Source organism: Glycine soja, chromosome 9 (assembly GCF_004193775.1).
Source record: "Glycine soja cultivar W05 chromosome 9, ASM419377v2, whole genome shotgun sequence".
Lineage (NCBI taxonomy): Eukaryota > Viridiplantae > Streptophyta > Magnoliopsida > Fabales > Fabaceae > Glycine > Glycine soja.
The window spans coordinates 12,409,381-12,428,037 of record NC_041010.1 but is presented as its reverse complement, the minus strand read 5'-3'; the positions used below and the strand labels follow the sequence as shown (position 1 = coordinate 12,428,037).

The 18,657-nt window shown below is 42.1% G+C and overlaps 1 protein-coding gene across 1 annotated transcript; it reads left to right on the top strand.

The window, feature by feature from the left end:
- The first annotated feature begins 675 nt into the window (after positions 1 to 675).
- On the top strand, positions 676 to 1,735 carry LOC114425626. Its single transcript, XM_028392562.1, has one exon. It carries the CDS (start codon positions 877 to 879, stop codon positions 1,450 to 1,452), a length of 576 nt encoding a protein of 191 aa, XP_028248363.1. The 5' UTR covers positions 676 to 876; the 3' UTR covers positions 1,453 to 1,735.
- The last annotated feature ends 16,922 nt before the right edge of the window (positions 1,736 to 18,657 follow it).

Below are 18,657 nucleotides of genomic sequence, written 5' to 3'. Positions count from 1 at the left end.
AGAAAGAATTAGGTGGAGGGGTGACAAAACATCAGTTAGATCCATTGGTTACTTAGATTCATTAGTTGCTTCTATATTGATTTTTTGAAGCAGAGGCAATGCCCATGCTATGCTAGGAAGCGGTTCCAGAAAATATGGCGAGAATTTTACTCCTTAAATAACTAAATGCTAATCATACGAACTTGTATTTTACAAATAAATCTTGGTTGTTCGAAATGTTGAGAAGAAGTAGCGAATCAAAGTGTATATTACAAATTAAGTTGAATTAGTCTTGAGTCAATGAATCTTTATTGGCCTAAGAATAATTGGAATAAAAAATTGTACCTTAAATTGTAGGACTTTCTTTCTGTCCTAAACTTTTATTGATAAAAAAAGTTGGAGTCATTATTGAAAAGTATTACTCTTTTTTTATTGAAAAGTATTATTCTCTTATAAAAGCGATAAATTTACCATAAAAATAATATATTAAGAGCAAAGTTAGTCTAAAAAACTCCACTAAATCAATTTAGTGGTAAAGATTTAGACAATTTGTATAAGATCATAGTTTCTTACCTTATTGCTGCGAATTTGGGATTAAGGTAACCAAAAAAGTTACTTTAGATAATTTTCTTCATTCCTTCATTTTATGCCCAATATGCTAAAATATCTTACAATAAAAAATCACGAGAGAGTAGGGGCCAGGAACGAAAATACAAGAAATCTAAACCCTTATCACAAAATTAACGAAAACATCACTATCTTCCAACTTTACCCTCGGCTCGAAATTCCTATATATACATTGTTAGAGTTAAGCAAGGTTTGCCTAACCAGAGGGTCGATTCCTTCTTTTTCGAGAAACCATTCTATCTCTCTCTCAATTCACTTTCTCTCTCTAAAATGGCGGCAGCTTCTAGAAGATCAAGCGGACCAGTCCTCCGAACACTCTCGCCGGCGGGAAGGTTTCGCAGTTCCCGGCCACCGCCGGCGACCACCGCCTTCGCGTCCTCAACTTCAACCTTCTCCGCACGGTCCACCGCTTTCTTCCAGAACCGTTCCGGTTCTCCCACACGTGACAGTCTATACGGTTCTTCTTCCGGTTCGGTTCTCTCCGTCCGGTTCGGTTCAATTTCTCCGAACCGCTCCATCTCCGTCGCCGGTGCCGGAAGGCAGAGTCACCATCAGAAGCGAACCTGCATGTGCTCTCCGACGTCGCATCCCGGCTCGTTCCGGTGCAGCCTCCACAAAAGCTTCGGTTCGCGCTCGGCAGTGTCGGCGGCGCCGGCGTCAAATCGGTTGAACGCGCGGCGGTCGGCGATGACGAACTCGCTCGTGAGAATCCGCGGCGTCGAAGGCGAATTGGTGAAGCGAGCCTTGGCGGCGCTGATCCGGCCGTCGTCGCACCAGCAGCGTCGCCGCGGTGACTTCCGCCCGCGGCCGAGCAGGCTCTCTGTCATGTTCACAGCAAAAGATTAAGAAAATTTGTGAATAATAATTCTGTGAATCAACAGAAGCTTAATCGCACCGAGAAAAAACCGCCGTGGACGGCGGCGATTCGGTGGAAACGGTTTGAGATTTTGAACGGATTATCTTTTTTTGTTACTTCTAGATCCGATATCCGATCGAAGATTGTGGATATGCATCGTTCTTTGTGTGTACAAAATTGAGAATTATAATTTAAAAATATAAATAAAATATAAAATAGAACTCAAATGAAATATTAGTCAGCAGTGGCTTCCATTGATGGCGATGCTTGCAAGTTCAGCTCGCAATTTCATCTAAACAATTTTGATTAAACTCATTAATCCAAAATTAAAGCAGTTAAACTTTTCTTGAATTTTGTTTAACTAGTCCCCACTCTGAATTCAAAGTATGGTTTCCGTTGGAAATCCGAATTTCATGCCTCCAAGCATTATAACTTTTTTACTATTTTGGGTGTTTTTTTTCAAACAAACTATTTACTGTTCGTGTTCGCTCCGTTGTTCAATATTTCAATGTTATCTTTCCCAATTTTCACTGTTTTCGGTTTTATTTATTTTTCTGTTTCTTTTCTCGCCGGTGCATCTTCCGTCACCGTTCGGTTAGGTCTAGTGTATTTCCTTTCTCCTCCTCCTTCTTCTTTTTTTCCCCCTTCAATTTTCCTCTGTACAAGTGATTTTATTCATAGGTGGAAAGCTGCAGCTTTTTTTTTTTCTTTAAAAAAAATAATTATTTTCCATGTAATTCTTATCTGATTAATTGTCGTCATCGCGTTTGTATGTAATAAGTGTTTATTTACTTTTTCGGTAAACATATTTTAAATAAGTAAACAATAATTTTACTTTTATTTTGCTATTAAATTTTTTTTTTTTGTTTTGCAGGGATTGTTGTTCTTGGTACTTGGTGGCATAGTAAAGCATGAAATTTGTTTTGGACACGTATAACGGTTGACCAAGTCGATGTGCCTTCTATCTCACACGACAGGAGTTTTTAGTCTATCTTTATTTGAGTTCCTCATAAAATTTTGACAAGTTGATCAATTTGGATTTAAATCTGATCATAACATCAACATCAAGGGAGATAAAAACAAAATATTGGACAATGAATCAACCTCTAGAGATAGTATGTTATTGCATAAAAAAAGAGATAGTAAATTAATTTTAAGATAACTATTCTCTTAAAATATCTCAAAATTTAATTTTAGTTCTTATAAAATTTAACATATATTCTTTTAGTTGTTTATAAAATTAATATATTTTTCCTTTTATAGTTTAATAGAAATACATCTTTTTAGTCTATAAAAAGAGATTAACACAGTGTGTGAGATGTGGAGTTGGACTTTTTGGAAAATATGAATAAGATTTTGATTACATTTATCTTAGATATATTTCAAATTTATCTTATATTCCCTTTAGATTTATCTCATACTTCGATTTGAAAAGTTACTTATTTTTAGGAAATATTTTTTTTATATTTATCTCAAAGATAAAATTTTCATATTAGCTAAATAAAACAAGCTCATATTTTCTTAGAAATAGATATATTTTATCATTAAACTTTCTAATTTTGAAATCTTATTGGTCCATTTAGCTATGGATAATTTTTCTTCGAAATATAATACAAAGCACTTTTGGACAACCAAACTTGTGTGACTCTGAGTCTAGCTATCAAACCATACTTAAATCGGCAACTCTAGGACTCTAGTATGCCATGAGGGACTCGAGTCTAGGTTGTTAGGATTTGATTCTCTCAAACTCAAGTTCCTAAGCCTACTAGGCACAAATTCAAGTTTTCAAGGTTCCTAGCCTAGTCTAGTGTGTGAGACTTTGTTTAGTGGGTTTTTTAGTGACCTAGATTGATAATTAAAGCCCTAAATACCTTTGATATACCTAGGACATAGACTCTTGTTAGTCCTAGTGATACTTGGAGAGTTTACAAGACATACTAGGACACAAACTCTTGCTCTTCAATCTTGGTCTTGAACCTTGACTTCACAACTTCTATTTTTTGCTTTGGCTTGACTTTTTGAGAGTGTTTTTGTTGGTTGGTTTGTCTTCATCAAAACCCAATGGCAGAACTTCATTGGATCTTCATCTTGAGTTCTTGGAAGTTCCACAGCGTAGGGAGTCATGTTGTCATTCATCTCTTTATTGCTTTCATGTTGCTTTTTCCCTTGCAACATGTTTTCTCGCTCAAATGAAGGGTAAATTTGTAATTAATATGCCTCTATCTTTAAAGAAAAAAAATATTTTTGTATTACCTTTGGTCATATATGATGCTTCGTTTTTGTTCCCAAATTTATGATATTGTGGAATTTAAGAAACACACCCACTCGCATACTTGAATGTCATTTCAAAGTGAAAATTGAGCAGACACATTCATACGAGAGTGATTGAATTTGAAAGGATTATTTGTGTCTATTTAAACCCCCAATGACCCTAATGGAGATTGTTTCTCAACCCGCAATAGTATTTGAGGTTCATTTTATTCAATCATAAAATTTTGTTGTATCGAAACAATCATACCATTTCTTTATCAACGTTAAGTGATGTAGTTTATTACAAGTCAAGAATGTGTCTAGATAAGGGGCAAAACATTGATTCTTGTCTTTATTTTTTTAGGTTATATAAGAGATTACACAATAGTTATCAATAACAGTTCTTTTGATATTAGTAGTTCTTTTGATCATTGGAAAGGAAGGAATGTTCGGGTTGATTATTTTCAATTATAAATGAAGGGAATTTTGTAGCTTCAAAGTCTCCATCCACTACAAATACTAATACATAGGTATTTTACCCTTTAATCATTCACCATAATCAACTAAATCCTTTTTTCTTCCTATTATTCCTTGTGGTGGTGTGGATTTTCCAACGCTCGCACTCCATGTCCCATCAAGTCCAATCCCTACTTGGGTTAAGCCCCACCATGATGTGTAGTATATCAACCTTTTATTTAACATCTTCCCTTTTTCTAATAGCATATTCATAATGTGTCGTCATTTACAATCATGTTGGCGCCTTAGCTTGATTCATTGGCAGGTATAACAATCATTTTACATGACAGTGAGTCATTTCCTTACTATGTGTTTGATAAAATGTTTGCCTCAACTACATTGGTTTGCAGACTTCTAATAGAATGAAATTTGAATATTTTTTATAAAAAAATTGGGTTTAATTATAATTTTTTATTTAGCCACTACAAAAAAAAATTATGATGAAAACTACTCTATGAATCAATTCTCTTTTGTTTATACAAGTTATAGGGTGATAAAGTTGATCCCCAATTCCCCATACTTGATTATTTTTTTAATCCCTATGTGATAAATGGTAATGGTATATTAGAATTCCAATAGGGTTATTTTGATTATGCATGTTAGGGTTAGGATAAGGGGTTTAGAATTTGTTGATGTTTATGTATAATTGGGGAGTTAGGGTACAAACGTTTGATGATATATGAGGTGAAACCTATAGTATGTATGCTTATCTGCATGAATTTTAGGGGTGGGTGGCCAAAGGAGGCCTCTGCTGTCATAGTTCGGACTATGGAGATCTATTGTGTTAGAACCAGAGACACTAGGTGGTCTTTGACCCCTCAAAAATCTATGATTTTCATGATAGCAAATATATTAAATTTTGTATGGACTAATGAATTTCATTGAGCTTTATAGGAAACATATCTTCCAACACATTCTTGGTAATGAAATCCTAAATAAGTCTCTTTATTCACTATGCTATCTAAGCGTCTGAACAATATGGAACTTGTTTTACAAATAGACCTCCCAACATCCAAAGTGTTGTAACTAAAACAAGCATCCAAACCTTTATGAAAAGCAGGATCTAAAGTGTTTTCCTCTTTTAAACATCCAATAGGAGTTAACTAACTTACACAAATGATTTCTATTTAAGTTGGCTAGTGTCCAATGATGAGTTTGTACACTTGTACAATTCGCGAGTTTGATACATGTTCTATAAACTGAGAAATATTTTTTATCCTTATATGATTTGAATTACTAATATTTTGAATTCAAGTGTGTACAAGAAAAAAACTCAATAGAAAGGAATATTCACTGCAAAATCGTTGACAGTACAAGTAATGGAGTAAAAAATCACATAACGCAAAAAGGACCGTTGTATTCATTCAAACTTATTGTTTGGAAAGTCAAAAGTAACTTTGATTAATGGTACCTTTCAAGTTTTTGAAGGAGAATTGGTCATATAAAGTGAACCAATATAAGATACGTGTGTATACTCTCTCTTTTAAGTTTTAACTTGTTTTTCTATTAGGCTCACTTTAACACACCTGGTGTCGCAACCTACCCTTCGACGGGAGGGCGACGCGAGACTCACGGGTGCGTCTTCCATGGGAGGAAAATGCGCGGAGTCGCCACCAACGTTTATTTGAGGAAAACGTCGGAAAAACCGAAAAGGTGTGGTCTATGAACTTTAAACGTGAAAGGTTCGGGAGTTGTGCAAATATGACTTTCAAAATTATGTATTCCCCCCCCCCCCTTTTTAATGTTTTATGTCTTTTTATGCCTTTTTGTATTTTTTGTCTTTTTTGTGGTCGACAAGGGTGTTTCCCTCGCTCCTACGTCTCATCAATTTTGATGAGAAAATCAGACCTACGTAGTTCCTTGAGAACTAAACGTTGGTTAAGTTTATTTTTATCTTTTTTCGCAAGATATATTTTAACCGAACAAAAGGTCATTTAAGGCGTTGGACCATTAAACGATCTTTTGATTTTGAAAGGAGACACACGTTAAGGCGTTGGACCATTAACGATCTCTTGGGGAGGTCGACAAAAGTGGTAAAGTTACATATTTATTTTATGTTTTTGAACGGTCCATGTTAACTGATAAAAGCAAAGAGGACCGCTTAAGGCGTTGGACCTTAAAACAGTTTTTTAGTGATTTTTACGGACAAAGCTTGATTTGTGAGTTGAGTTTAGCCTTAGTTTCACTTTGGTTATTTAGTCAATTAATTCAAGGAAACTTCCAAAGAAAAATGTGATTGATTTTTTTGATTATTTTATTCAAAGATATTTTGATTATTTTATTATTATTATTTTGCCCTTTTTTGGTTTAATCGAGATTACAGCGTGAACGATCGGTTGAATTTTATTTTAACAGTGATTAAACAAGATTACAACACAAATGATCGGTTAAAATTCATTTTATCATTTATTAGGTGAGAAAACGGCTTAAATAAACGGTTAAAACACGTTAAAAGGGAGTATGGAAAACAAACGAAATGAAAATAAAAGTACGCGAAACAAGTGGGGACCACTAAGGGTGCATAGAATGAATTGAAAGATTCGATTTCGGGAACTTACCGGTTGAAGACCGAAGAATGACGAAGAACGAACGAAGAACGGTGAAGAATCTTCACGAAATCCCTCACGGAAACGTCTCAGAAGCATTACGGAAGAAACTCGGCTTGGATTTTTTCCACGGAAACAATTTCCCTCACTAATTTCGAGAGAATCCTCAAATACCAAAAGGGCTGAACAATTTACTCTGCCCCCTTTCCCCTATTTACAAGAGAAAAGAGGGAGGTGGTTGCCGCCCAGCTCGCCCAGGCGAGCAGGGTTGCTTCCACTAGAAGGCACTGCCTTCTGTTGGAACCCTCTGGAAGGCCCAAGTGGGCCTGGTTGCTATTTGCACCCCCCTCTTTACTAAATACACCCTTTGTGTTTTTTTGTTGATTCCTTTCCGAAATGTTATGGAACTTTATGGATTATGTAACGACATCCATTTTCTTTCTGGAATGTTTGTGAAACTTTACAGATTATGCAACAATGTTCTTTTTGACTCCTGGAATGTTGCGGAACTTCACGGATTGCGCAACAATGCTTGTTTTTTCCTTTCGGAATGTTGCGAAACTTTACAGATTATGCAACGATGCTCTTTTTGACTCCCGGAATGTTGCGGAACTTCACGGATTGTGCAACAATGCTTGTTTTTTCCTTCCGGAATGTTGCAAAACTTTACAAATTACATAATGATGGGTGTTTAAACATTTTGAGGCGGTCAAGCGAAAGTCGCTTGCCAACAAACAATGGTCCCCGGACGAAATTAGGGTATGATAGTTTCCCCTCTTTACTTATCTTTTATTGGAGATAAAAGCAAAGTAAAGATAAGACACTAATTTCGTTCGAGCATAACATCATTCGGCCGATCAATATCCCCAACCAGCAGGACCTGTCATTCAAAAAGAAAAGAAAAGGCATCAGAAGTGTCAACAAAACTTCAGTGTCTTGAAAGCGACAAAATGGGATAACCACGACATTTCCACATGCTATCGAACTTGATCGTCCCCACCCAGCAGAGAAGAATCTCGTGCGTCATCGGGCCTGAATGTCTCTGGATGATGAGAGTAAAAACCTGCAAAATTTTTGAAAATAATCAGAATCGGACGACCAACATCATCCTGATACCGTCGAACTCGTTCGCCTTGGTTGACGAAAGGTGCTGACAACCATAAGGTATCTCCACCTGCCACCTGACTCATTGTCCCTGGATTGACAAAGGGTGCAGAAGATGACATTAGTCTCTGCATGCTACCGGACTCTGAGTCTGATGAATAGCGAAAGAGTGTTTATACGGATAACCACTTGGGTATCTCCGCCTGTCACCTAACTTCACGGGTTAGGATCAACAAAAATCATTTGTGCGGATAACCACTTGGGTATCTCCGCATGTCTCCTGAATTCACGGGTCAGGATTATAGAAACCATTTGTACGGATAACCACTTGGGTATCTTCGCATGTCACCTGACTTCATGGGTCAGGATGACAAAAACCGTTTGTATGGATAACCGCTTGGGTATCTCCACATGTCACTTGACTTCACGGGTCAGGATGACAAAGGTGCAGAAGACGATGTAAGTCTCCGCGTGTCAACAGGTTTGCTTGCCCCTGATTGACAAAGGGTGTAGAAGACGATGTTAGTCTCTGTATGCTACCGGACTCTAAGTCTGACGGATAGCGAAAAAGTGTTTATACGGATAACCACTTGGGTATCTCCGCTTGCCACCTAACTTCACGGGTTAGGATCAACATAAATCGTTTATGCGGATAACCACTTGGGTATCCCTGCATGTCATCGGACTCACAGGTCACGATAGCAAAAGGTGGGGTGGTCGACAAAAGCGAGGCTTTTGCTCCTACGTATCCTCAATTTGTGATGAGGAACTCAGACCTACGTTGTTCTTGCTTTTGTGAGACTAAAATAGTCTCGGTGTTCTTTCACTAAAATGCGAACATGCTTTAGTAAAGAAACAAAACCTCCAACTGATCAGAGCAACATATGATTTTTGATGAAAAACAAATGTGTCTATTGGGGAAGGAAAGTACGTTGATGAAATTTTCTCATAACCATAAATGAGATTTTGGATGTTAGCATTTCGTTTCGAAATGACCATTTAGAGGAAACACTGGGTCCAACAAAATAGAAGAAAATCACTCGAAGTGTATCAATCTCACACAGGTAAGTGTTTTATCTTAATTCCGAACCATAGATATGTCATGACTTAATTTTGCAAATCATTTCCTATCAAATCAAAGATAACATGCATGATCATGGATCAATAGGACTTTTTTGGGAATGATGTTTTGGTGAGGAATTTGGCTCTGAGTGTTTAGACATTTTCCTTTTCTATTTTTGTTTAGTGCGGGGTGAGAAAGTCGCAAGCACACAAGATTTTGGTTGGCGATCAAAGGGAGAGGACCACTTCAAGTCGTGGTTTTCTTTATTTTCTTGTTTACTTGTGACAATTCTATATTGTTCAGATATTGTCTGGTCCAAAGACCTTTCTGTATTATTCTTTTGCTTTCTTCCGGTCTTTGATCGGGAACTTTCTTTTCTTTCCTTTCTCTTCTTTCAAAGGCAAGGATGGGCATTCTCACCCTGGGTCAAGGGTTATGGTGAGTTGGGATTTTGGCTTAAGACTTGTAGAACGGCTGGACATGATATATGTCGGGGTGTTGGTTTGGCCAGCGGTTCAGGGATAAAGGAGATGTCCCACATTATTTCCATGATACACATGCAACAATGATGTTTAGGAAATTTTATGCAAAACTGGTCATGCATGCACCCATGTGGACACTCAAGCATCAAGTTTTTATGGTCATATGACACTAGGGCTCAGGATTTATTTTTTCCTATTTTAGTTAACCCAGTGTTTCCAAAACATGTTATTTTATCAATTCATGCATTCATCCGAGTCCATTTTGGGTGTTCGGGAAAATTTTCACAACATTCACCCATGTGAACAACATTTTGTGAGATGCACCTACTTTCGTTTGCAAATAATTTTCTTATGCTACATGCCCAACTATCCAACATACATATTTCGCAAGGCGCTTTGCCTACCTACCTAACCACACACACATACATATTTGCAAATCATAACCACACATACATATTTGCAAAGCATTTTTGTTACCTATCCAATCCCACATATGTATTTGCAAGGCATTTTTGCTACCTATCTACTCCATTTTGAATGGCATTTTTGCTATATGTTCACATTTTATTCACATATATGGTCATACACTTGAGAGGCAACTTCATGCTATATATTCACACATATTTACATTCATTTGAAAAGCAATTTCATGTTACACATTCATTGGAAAGACAATTTTTGTACTACTTATTCACATTTTTGAAAGGCAATTTCATGTCATATGTTCCTATTTTGGGAAGCATTTTCGTGCCATATTCAACATATATGCACACTTGCAAAGTACTTGGCTACCTATTCTATATACACATGTACATGGTGAACAAAATTTTCACACCATCTAGGTACAAAGAAATCATCATGGTGCAACCCAAACCAAGTGGTGGCCTAAAGGGGAAACCTCACCAACATGCTCTCATTTTCATGTCTTCTTGCATTCAAAACCAAAGGCTTGGGTTCTTAGGCCTAAGTCACATTTCTGCATTTACCCTAACCTCTGCACGCTGTCCACGAATCCAAAAATGGCAACCATGCATGCACAAACCAACTCTATAAACAAAATTCACAAATTTATGCGCGAATGCCATTGAGGCATTTCACCAAACACTTGGTGGGCGCACTTTTGGGTATAAACAGGAAGGGAATGGGGGCAATGTGGCTTGCCCAAACATTTCATAACACAACCTAGGCCTAAGGCCATCCCCTACGACCCCCCAATTCAATGAATCAAAGCATGAATTTGCCCCAAATTGCCTCACGAAATTGGTCAAACATGTGCAATTTAGAGCATGAAAAGGGCATCAATGGAAAACTAGAGGCCAAAGGATAATGTACTTACTTGTATGGAGCGATCAAGGACACTAAAATAGAAGCAAAAGCACAAAAATGGTGGCCTAGGGTCGGAAAAAACCGCAAATCTCGTGGGTGCTACGTTTTTAAATGAGGGAGGGGAGTTTTTGGGTGGAGAGAAACTCACCCTCCCCTTGTTTTTATGTTTTCTGGTGCAGGGGTGCTCGCCCAGGCGAGCTAACCTTGTGCATTTTTTTTTTGCGAAGAAAGTATGTTTTCTCTATGGGTCGATGTTCGCTTACTCGAAACCCCTAGGGTAAGTTAGTCACCCGATCATTACCTTAGAGAAATAACAATAATAATAGGTAGGAATTTAAAGGATACTAGGCTGCCTCCACATAGCGCTTCTCGATCGTATGGAGCCAGACGCGGGACAACGATTTGTTGACCACGGGCCTAGTGTCCATTCGTACCCGTCCCCGAGCACCTGAAAGCAGGAAATAACATTGTGCAGCAAATCGTGGCCATGTTACCACTTACCTCGATTCATCTCTGTCTTGGATTTGACGTGGTATTTGACCATTGCTTAAAGCGATCATGTCCCTGTCACAAGATAACAAATATGCATGTGCATGCGTATGCATGAGCATTTTCAAACGCGATAATTTTTTAGCAAAAGTTTGTCGGGTTCAATTTTAATTAAGTGCTTGGGGCATCCCCATGGATTGAGCGAAAAGGCTCGGGTCATTAAAGGCTACGCATCTTTTAAGGTCACAAAGCGAGGATCAGAACAACGAGACCCCAACCCCACGTTCTTTAAAATATTGCGATGAGAAAATTACAGAGGACAAGAATCCCTGGGGGAAACCACAAAAAATAAAACATGCAGCGACTTCCTTAATTGTCCTAGGTCTTAAGCGTAGTATCGCTTGACAACGTCGGAGTTCACGGGTGAAGGTAGTTCCTCGTCATCCATGTTGGCGAGCATAAGGGCCCCTCCAGAGAAAGCCTTTTTTACGACGAAAGGCCCTTCGTAGTTCAGGCCCCACTTTCCCCTATTGTCTTTCAGGGCTTGGGAGACTGTCTTTAGTACCAGGTCCCCTTCGCTGAACCTGCACAAGCGTACCTTCTTGTCAAAAGCGTTCTTCACCCACTCCGAATCCTTTAAGGCTCATAGTGGCCAGACACTTGCCTTCTATGAGATTAAGCTGATTGAAACGTGCTTGGGCCCACTCCAAATCCTTTAATCTGGATTCCGCCAAGATTCTTAATGATGGGACTTCCACCTCAAATGGTAGCACGACCTCCATTCCGTATACCAACGAGAACGGCGTTGCCCCGGTTGAAGTGCGCATCGAGGTTCGGTAACCATGTAGCGTGAACGGGAGCATCTCGTGCCAGTCCTTTTATGACACAGTCATCTTCTGGATAATCTTCTTGATATTCTTGTTGGCCGCCTCCACCGCTCCGTTCATCTTGGGTCTGTAGGGTGTGGAATTGTGGTGTTGGATCTTAAATTCCTCGCTCATTAGTCTGCCCTTAAGATCTTCCTAGCCATGGTGTGCCCGTTAGCATGCGTACCGAAAGATCCCTCATGGACCTCCCCCAGCATGCTCTCAGCTTCTTTAGTGTTCACGCATCGGAGCAAAACCATGTCATGGTTTCTCTTGTATAGTATGCTTCCGCTCAAGAAGAAACTGGCCACCAATCTCCTTAACGTCCTCTTGTCGTTGTCGGAAGCCTCTAGTGGGTACTCTTTGCTTTCAACATATCGCTTGATGTCGAAATACCAAGGCTTACCGTCCCACTCCTCTTCCACTAAACAGAAATGTGTGGGTCTACCGCGACACCTGAACTCAATGTACGGTAGGTCTCCGCGCGGTGTCAGCTAGAACATGGATGCTAAAGCGGCAAGCGCATCCGCTATTTGATTTTCCTCTCGAGGAACGTGATAGAAAGAGATCTCATCAAAGAACTCAGCCAATTCCTTGATATAGGCCTGGTAGGGTATCAATTTGTGATCCCTAGTCTCCCATTCTCCTCTCAGCTGGTGAATTACCAGCGCCGAGTCTCCGTACACCTTGAGTAGCTTGACGTTGAAGTCAATTGTTTCTTGGACGCCTAGAGTGCATGCTTCGTATTCAGCCATGTTATTGGTGCAGTCGAACCCTAGCCTGGCCGTGAAAGGTATACATTGATTGTCCGGAGAGACCAATGCTGCCCCAATGCCATGGCATAGAACGTTTGACGCCCCATCGAACCACACAATCCACTTGTCTAGCTTCTCTTCAAATGAGGTCATGATGTCCTCATCCGGGAACTCGGGATGCATGGGTTGATAATCATTGAGAGGCTGCTGAGCCAAATAGTCCGCCAAGGTGCTCCCCTTTATCGCCTTTTGGGTGACATAGACTATATCGAACTCGGATAGCAAAACTTGCCACTGAGCGATCTGCCCCGTGAGAGCAGGCTTCTCAAAGATGTACTTGATCGGGTCCATCTTGGATATCAGCCAGGTGGTATGGCTCAGCATATACTGTCTTAAACTATGGGACGCCCAGACCAAAGCACAACATGTCCTTTCCAGCAGGGAGTAGTTCATCTCACAGGCCGTGAACTTCTTACTTAAGTAGTAGACGACTCGCTCTTTTTTCCCGAACTTGTCATGCTGCCCTAACATGCACCCCATTGACTCATCCAAAACCGTCATGTACAAGATGAGAGGTCTCCCGGGCACCGGCGCCATAAGCACGGGAGGGTTCATGAGGCATTGTTTGATTTTTCCAAACGCCTCTTGTCAGTCCTTGTTCCAGTGGATGTACTGGTTCTTGCATAAGAGCTTGAATAGCAGCTCACAGGTAGTTGTGAGCTGTGATATGAATCTGGAAATGTAGTTCAAACGCCCCAAGAAACCTCAGACCTACTTCTCGGTACGTGGTTCTGGCATCTCAAGGATGGCTTTTACCTTTTCGGGGTCCACCTCTATTCCTTTCTGACTTATGATGAAACCCATTAATTTTCCTGACTTGACCCCGAAGGTGCACTTAGCGGGATTTAACCTCAATCGATACTTCTTAAGCCTTTCGAACAACTTCCGCAAGTTGACAAGGTGTTCCTCCTCGGTTTTAGACTTGGCGATCATGTTATCTACATAGACTTTGATTTCTCAGTGCGTCATGTCGTGGAACAAAGCCACCATAGCCCGTTAATAGGTTGCCCGGCGTTCTTGAGCCCAAAGGACATCACCTTATAGTAGAACGTCCCCCATAAGGTGACGAAGGTGGTCTTTTCCATATCCTCTGACACTATCTTTATCTGATTGTATTCGGAGAAACCGTCAATGAAGGAAAATAAAGCGAAATTGGCCGTATTATCCACAAGGACATCGATGTGCAACAAAGGGAAATTGTCTTTGGGACTAGCTCGATTTAGGTCTCGATAATCCACACTCATTCATACCTCCCCATCCTTCTTAGGGACTGGCACAATGTTGGCAACCCATTCCGGGTACCCAGCAACAGCCAAGAAGCCAGCGTCAAATTGTTTCTTTACTTCTTTTTTTTATTTTCAGGGACGTCTCGGGCTTCATCCTCCTCAGTTTTTGCTTTACCGAGGAACACTCAGGATTCAGATGTAATCTGTGTTGTACGATGTCAGAACTCAAACTGGGCATATCTTGGTACGACCAAGCAAAGATGTCTTGGTAGTCTTTCAGCAGGACCATTAATTCTTTACGGATGGATGCGGTCATACCCGTGCCTACTTTTACTTCCTTCTTTCCACTACCGGTACCTAAGTCAACGAGTTTTGTCTCTTCTTGATGCGGCCTCATCTCTCGATCCTCCTGAGCGATTATCCTCTCCAGCTCTGGGGAAGCCCTACATCCTCGTCCTGTTCATCCTCTGTCCGACTTGCTTCTTGCTCGAAATTGACGATCGGGTCCCCGGTATTAGTACCTTCGCGAGACTTGTCGTCGGATCTGTATCGTATAAGCGTAACAAGGTAATAAACATGCAAATGAATGAGAATAGGTAGAGGCGCAGGAACAGATGAAGAAAGATATTTATATTAACTTAGGAACAAAAGACATAATGCCTTAACAAAAGGAAACCCTAAAGTCTAGGCCCGACGGTAGAGTTTTAAAGCCAAAAAGGTTACATTATGCTTGTTGTGTAAACCCCCGGGCGTTCCTCCACCCGCCAATTTCCTAGTTGGAAACCGTGAGGGCATCGCTGTACCAAATCCGATCTCCTCGGGGAGTCCTCATCGCATATCGCGGTGACTTGTCCCTCGCGTATTAAACCCACACTTACGAAGCTCCTACTGATGTGGCATGGCGGAGCCTCTTTGGCTTGCTGTCCCGATCGCAGGCCTTGGCCTTTGTTCTTCCTTTTCGAGATGTTTTTCCTTATGTCAGCCGGTGTAGGTTTATATCCTAACCCAAACTTCCCGCGGTTTCCTCTGGTGCTTACCAGGCCGGTCCTGCCGCCGTTGTTCTTGCCCAAACCCATTCCGGGCTTGTAGCCGTGCCCCAACATCACCCGGGCCACCATCATTGCCGCATCGGACAGGCGGGGCTACCTAGGGAGGGAATCTATGGAGGCAATTCTTACTACCTCAAAAGATTGGAACGCCGTTTCCAATGACTCTTCCATGGCTTCCACATATGGCATAGAGGAAGGACAACTTACTAGGACGTCTTCCTCACCTGATACTATGACCAAATGTCCTTCCACTACAAACTTCAGCTTTTGGTGGAGTGTGGAGGGGACGACTCCCACTGAGTGGATCCATGGATGTCTCAAAAGATAGGTGTAGGCCGGATTAATATCCATCACTTGGAATGTAACTTGGCAGGTATGAGGCCCTATCTGTACTAGGAGGTCGATCTCTCCCCTTACCTCTCGGCGGCTGCCATCGAAGGCAAAGACCACCATGGAACTCGGCCTTAGATGGGAGGCGTTAAATGGAAATTTCTCCTACGTGCTCTTGGGCATCACGTTCAGGCTTGAGCCGTTGTCGATGAGTACTTTGGACATAACGTGTTCCATGCATTTGACTGACACATGTAAAGCCCTGTTATGTCCTCTCCCCTCGGCGGCGATTTCCTCTTCAACGAAGGTAAGGTAATTGTTGGCTGTGATGTTATTGACGATCCCCCCAAATCCTTCGATGGAGATGTCTTGGGCTACATGAGCTTCATTCAAGACTTTTACCAACAAAGCTCGGTGAGGCTCAGAGCTCATGAGCAGCTCCAGAAGGGAGACTCTAGCTGGAGTTTTGTTGAGTTGTTCAATGACTTTGAACTCACTTTGTTGGATAATGCGGAGGAACTCGCCGACCTTCTCGAGTGATACCCCTTTCTTGCCACAACCCTCTCTTCCCTCAGCAAAATCCTTTGTCGGAACATCCTCGTCTGGTGCGGGGATCACCTTGACATTTTGTCCTTCGGTCATCTTTGCTTTCCCTTTAGTGTTTGTGGGCTGTATCAGCAGGCTAGGGGGTGCGAACATGCGACCGCTGCTGGTTATGCCGCTCAGCCCGGTGATATTGGTCACTTTGGTCGATAGTGAACTGATATCGGTAGCTTCTTCCTTCCTACCGCCCATAGGGGCATACCTCCACAGAATTGCGCGGCTGTTCTCGTAAGGAAGCGGAATAGGTCTACCGCCCAACACTGTCGAGGGGCGTTGAGGCCTTTGGGGAGTCGTGTCCCTGGTGAAGTGTATTACCAAAGGTTTAGGCTTTTTAGGACCTTCTTCATCTGCCGACTGCATGTATACATGTTGTTCCTCCTCCCCCTCACTGTCGACCTCAAGCCGGCCTTGGTCTATCATTTGTTGTAATAGATTTCTTACCGCCGAACATGTTTCCATGTCATGTAGTACACCCAGATGCATTAAACATGAATCCTCTCTGTGCCCGCCGCAGGGAATCATGCCCGCCTTTTGTAAGGCTTTGTAGATAAACCTTCTGGAGGTCGTTACGTCCTTCAAAAGTTTGGGCCTGTGTGACCTACTCACCTCGATGGCATTAACCGCCCCTCCTCCATGATTGGCGAGCGAGTTTGTTTTTATGTTGGGTCCGTCCTCTTGAAAAGTCAGCCACCCAGCTTCTATCAAGCTTTGGACCTTGCTTTTCAAGGCCAAGCACTGTTCGACCGAGTGGCCTGGGGTTCCCCTATGGTATGCGCAGGTTGCGCTAGGGTTATACCATTTTGGGAATGGAGACTGGAAGATCTTTCTTAGAACCACCACGACTAACTGGTTAGCGATAAGAGATGGCAAGAGTTCCCCATATGTCATTGGGATCGGGGCAAAAATCTGAGCCTGTCTTGGCGAATAGTTCCTCGTCGTGTTGGGGCTTGCGCCAAGGTGAGCATTGTTGGCCGGGTGAGGTTGGGTCGGAGCCAGAGCCTGAAGAGCCCCTCCCTGTGGGGGCGTGGGCACCTTTGGTTGGGTGAGCGCTGTATCGGGAGAGGCCCCAGCACGAGCCGAAAAACTCGGGTGATGTTGTGCATATTGGTGGGTACCGTGGGGGGTTTGCGGCGGCTTTGGCCATGCAGGTGTTGAAGTGACGGTATGGGCATCTCCCTCTTTCTTTTTTGCCTTAGCTATTCCGGTCCTCCTACCGCTGGCACCTACCAGGGAGACATAATCAAACTTTCCCCTCTTCAAACCCGCCTCAATCCTTTCTCCGACGAAGACCAAGTCCGCGAAGCTGGAGGGCATGTAGCCCACTAATTTCTCATAGTAAAATATAGGCAAGGTATCCACCATCATAGTAACCATTTACCTCTTGACCATGGGAGGGGGTACTTGCGCTGCCAGGTCCCTCCAACGCTGAGCGTATTCTTTAAAGGACTTGTTTTCCCGTTTAATCATGTTTTACAGTTGAGTCCGGTTGGGAGCCATGTCAGAGTTGTACCGATACTGCCTAAGGAAGGCGGTAATCAGATCCTTCCAGGTATGGATACGGGAAGCTTCTAGATTAGTGTACCAGATGAATGCTGCCCCGGCCAAGCTATCTTGAAAGAAATGCATCAATAACTTCTCGTCCCTGGAATATGCACCCATCTTACGACAGTACATTTTTAGGTGATTCTTAGGACAAGTCGTCCCTTTGTACCTATCGAAGTCAAGTACCTTTAACTTCGAAGGGATGACGATGTCTGGCACCAGGCATAGGTCGGTCATGTCTATAAACGGATAATCGCCGAACCCTTCAACAACCCTCAATCTCTCTTTGATGAGATCGAGTTTCCCCTTTCCTTTCGCTGCCGGGGGTGGCCCTCCCACGGATAGAAACATTGGCTGTGTTGGGTGGCTTTGAGGTTCTCCCGTGATGTTGGGTTAAAGTAGTGCGTTGGGCGCTGGCCTCTCAACGTGAAATGGGGAGTAGGAGTCGACGTCTCCTTGAGCATGCTCTCGAGGATTCTCGTGGACCCTGTCAGGATGTCGAGAAGGCTCCTCTTCGAGGACGAGGGGAGGAATGTGACCCACGTCGTCATGTATGGCTGGTGGTGTGTAATTGGGTGGTAAACCGTAGGGATAAGTACCTCAGTTGTATCTCGGATAAGGGTTGCTGATGTGCCCCGGTGTGCTTCTCTCTCGTCCCACCATGTTTGGAATAGGGTGGTGCGCAGTAGTCGGGAGAGTCGGGTCTGCCTCGACAGCCGAACTAACAGCGGCGGCGGTGGCTGTGTTACTCTCCATTAGTTGTTTCATTCCCAGCATGGCATCCATCATGGAAGCCATTTGTTCTTTCAAAGCCGACATGTCGGCTTTCATCTGTTCCTATACTTCCTCTAGGTCACCCATCGTCCTAGATTTGGATCTGCTGCGATATGGATGCCTTGGGGCGCGCTTAGTTATGGCGTCTTTCCTAAAAAGACCAAATGTGAGGAGTACGTAATGAGAAATGAATGCATGCTAGAGATGAAATGTG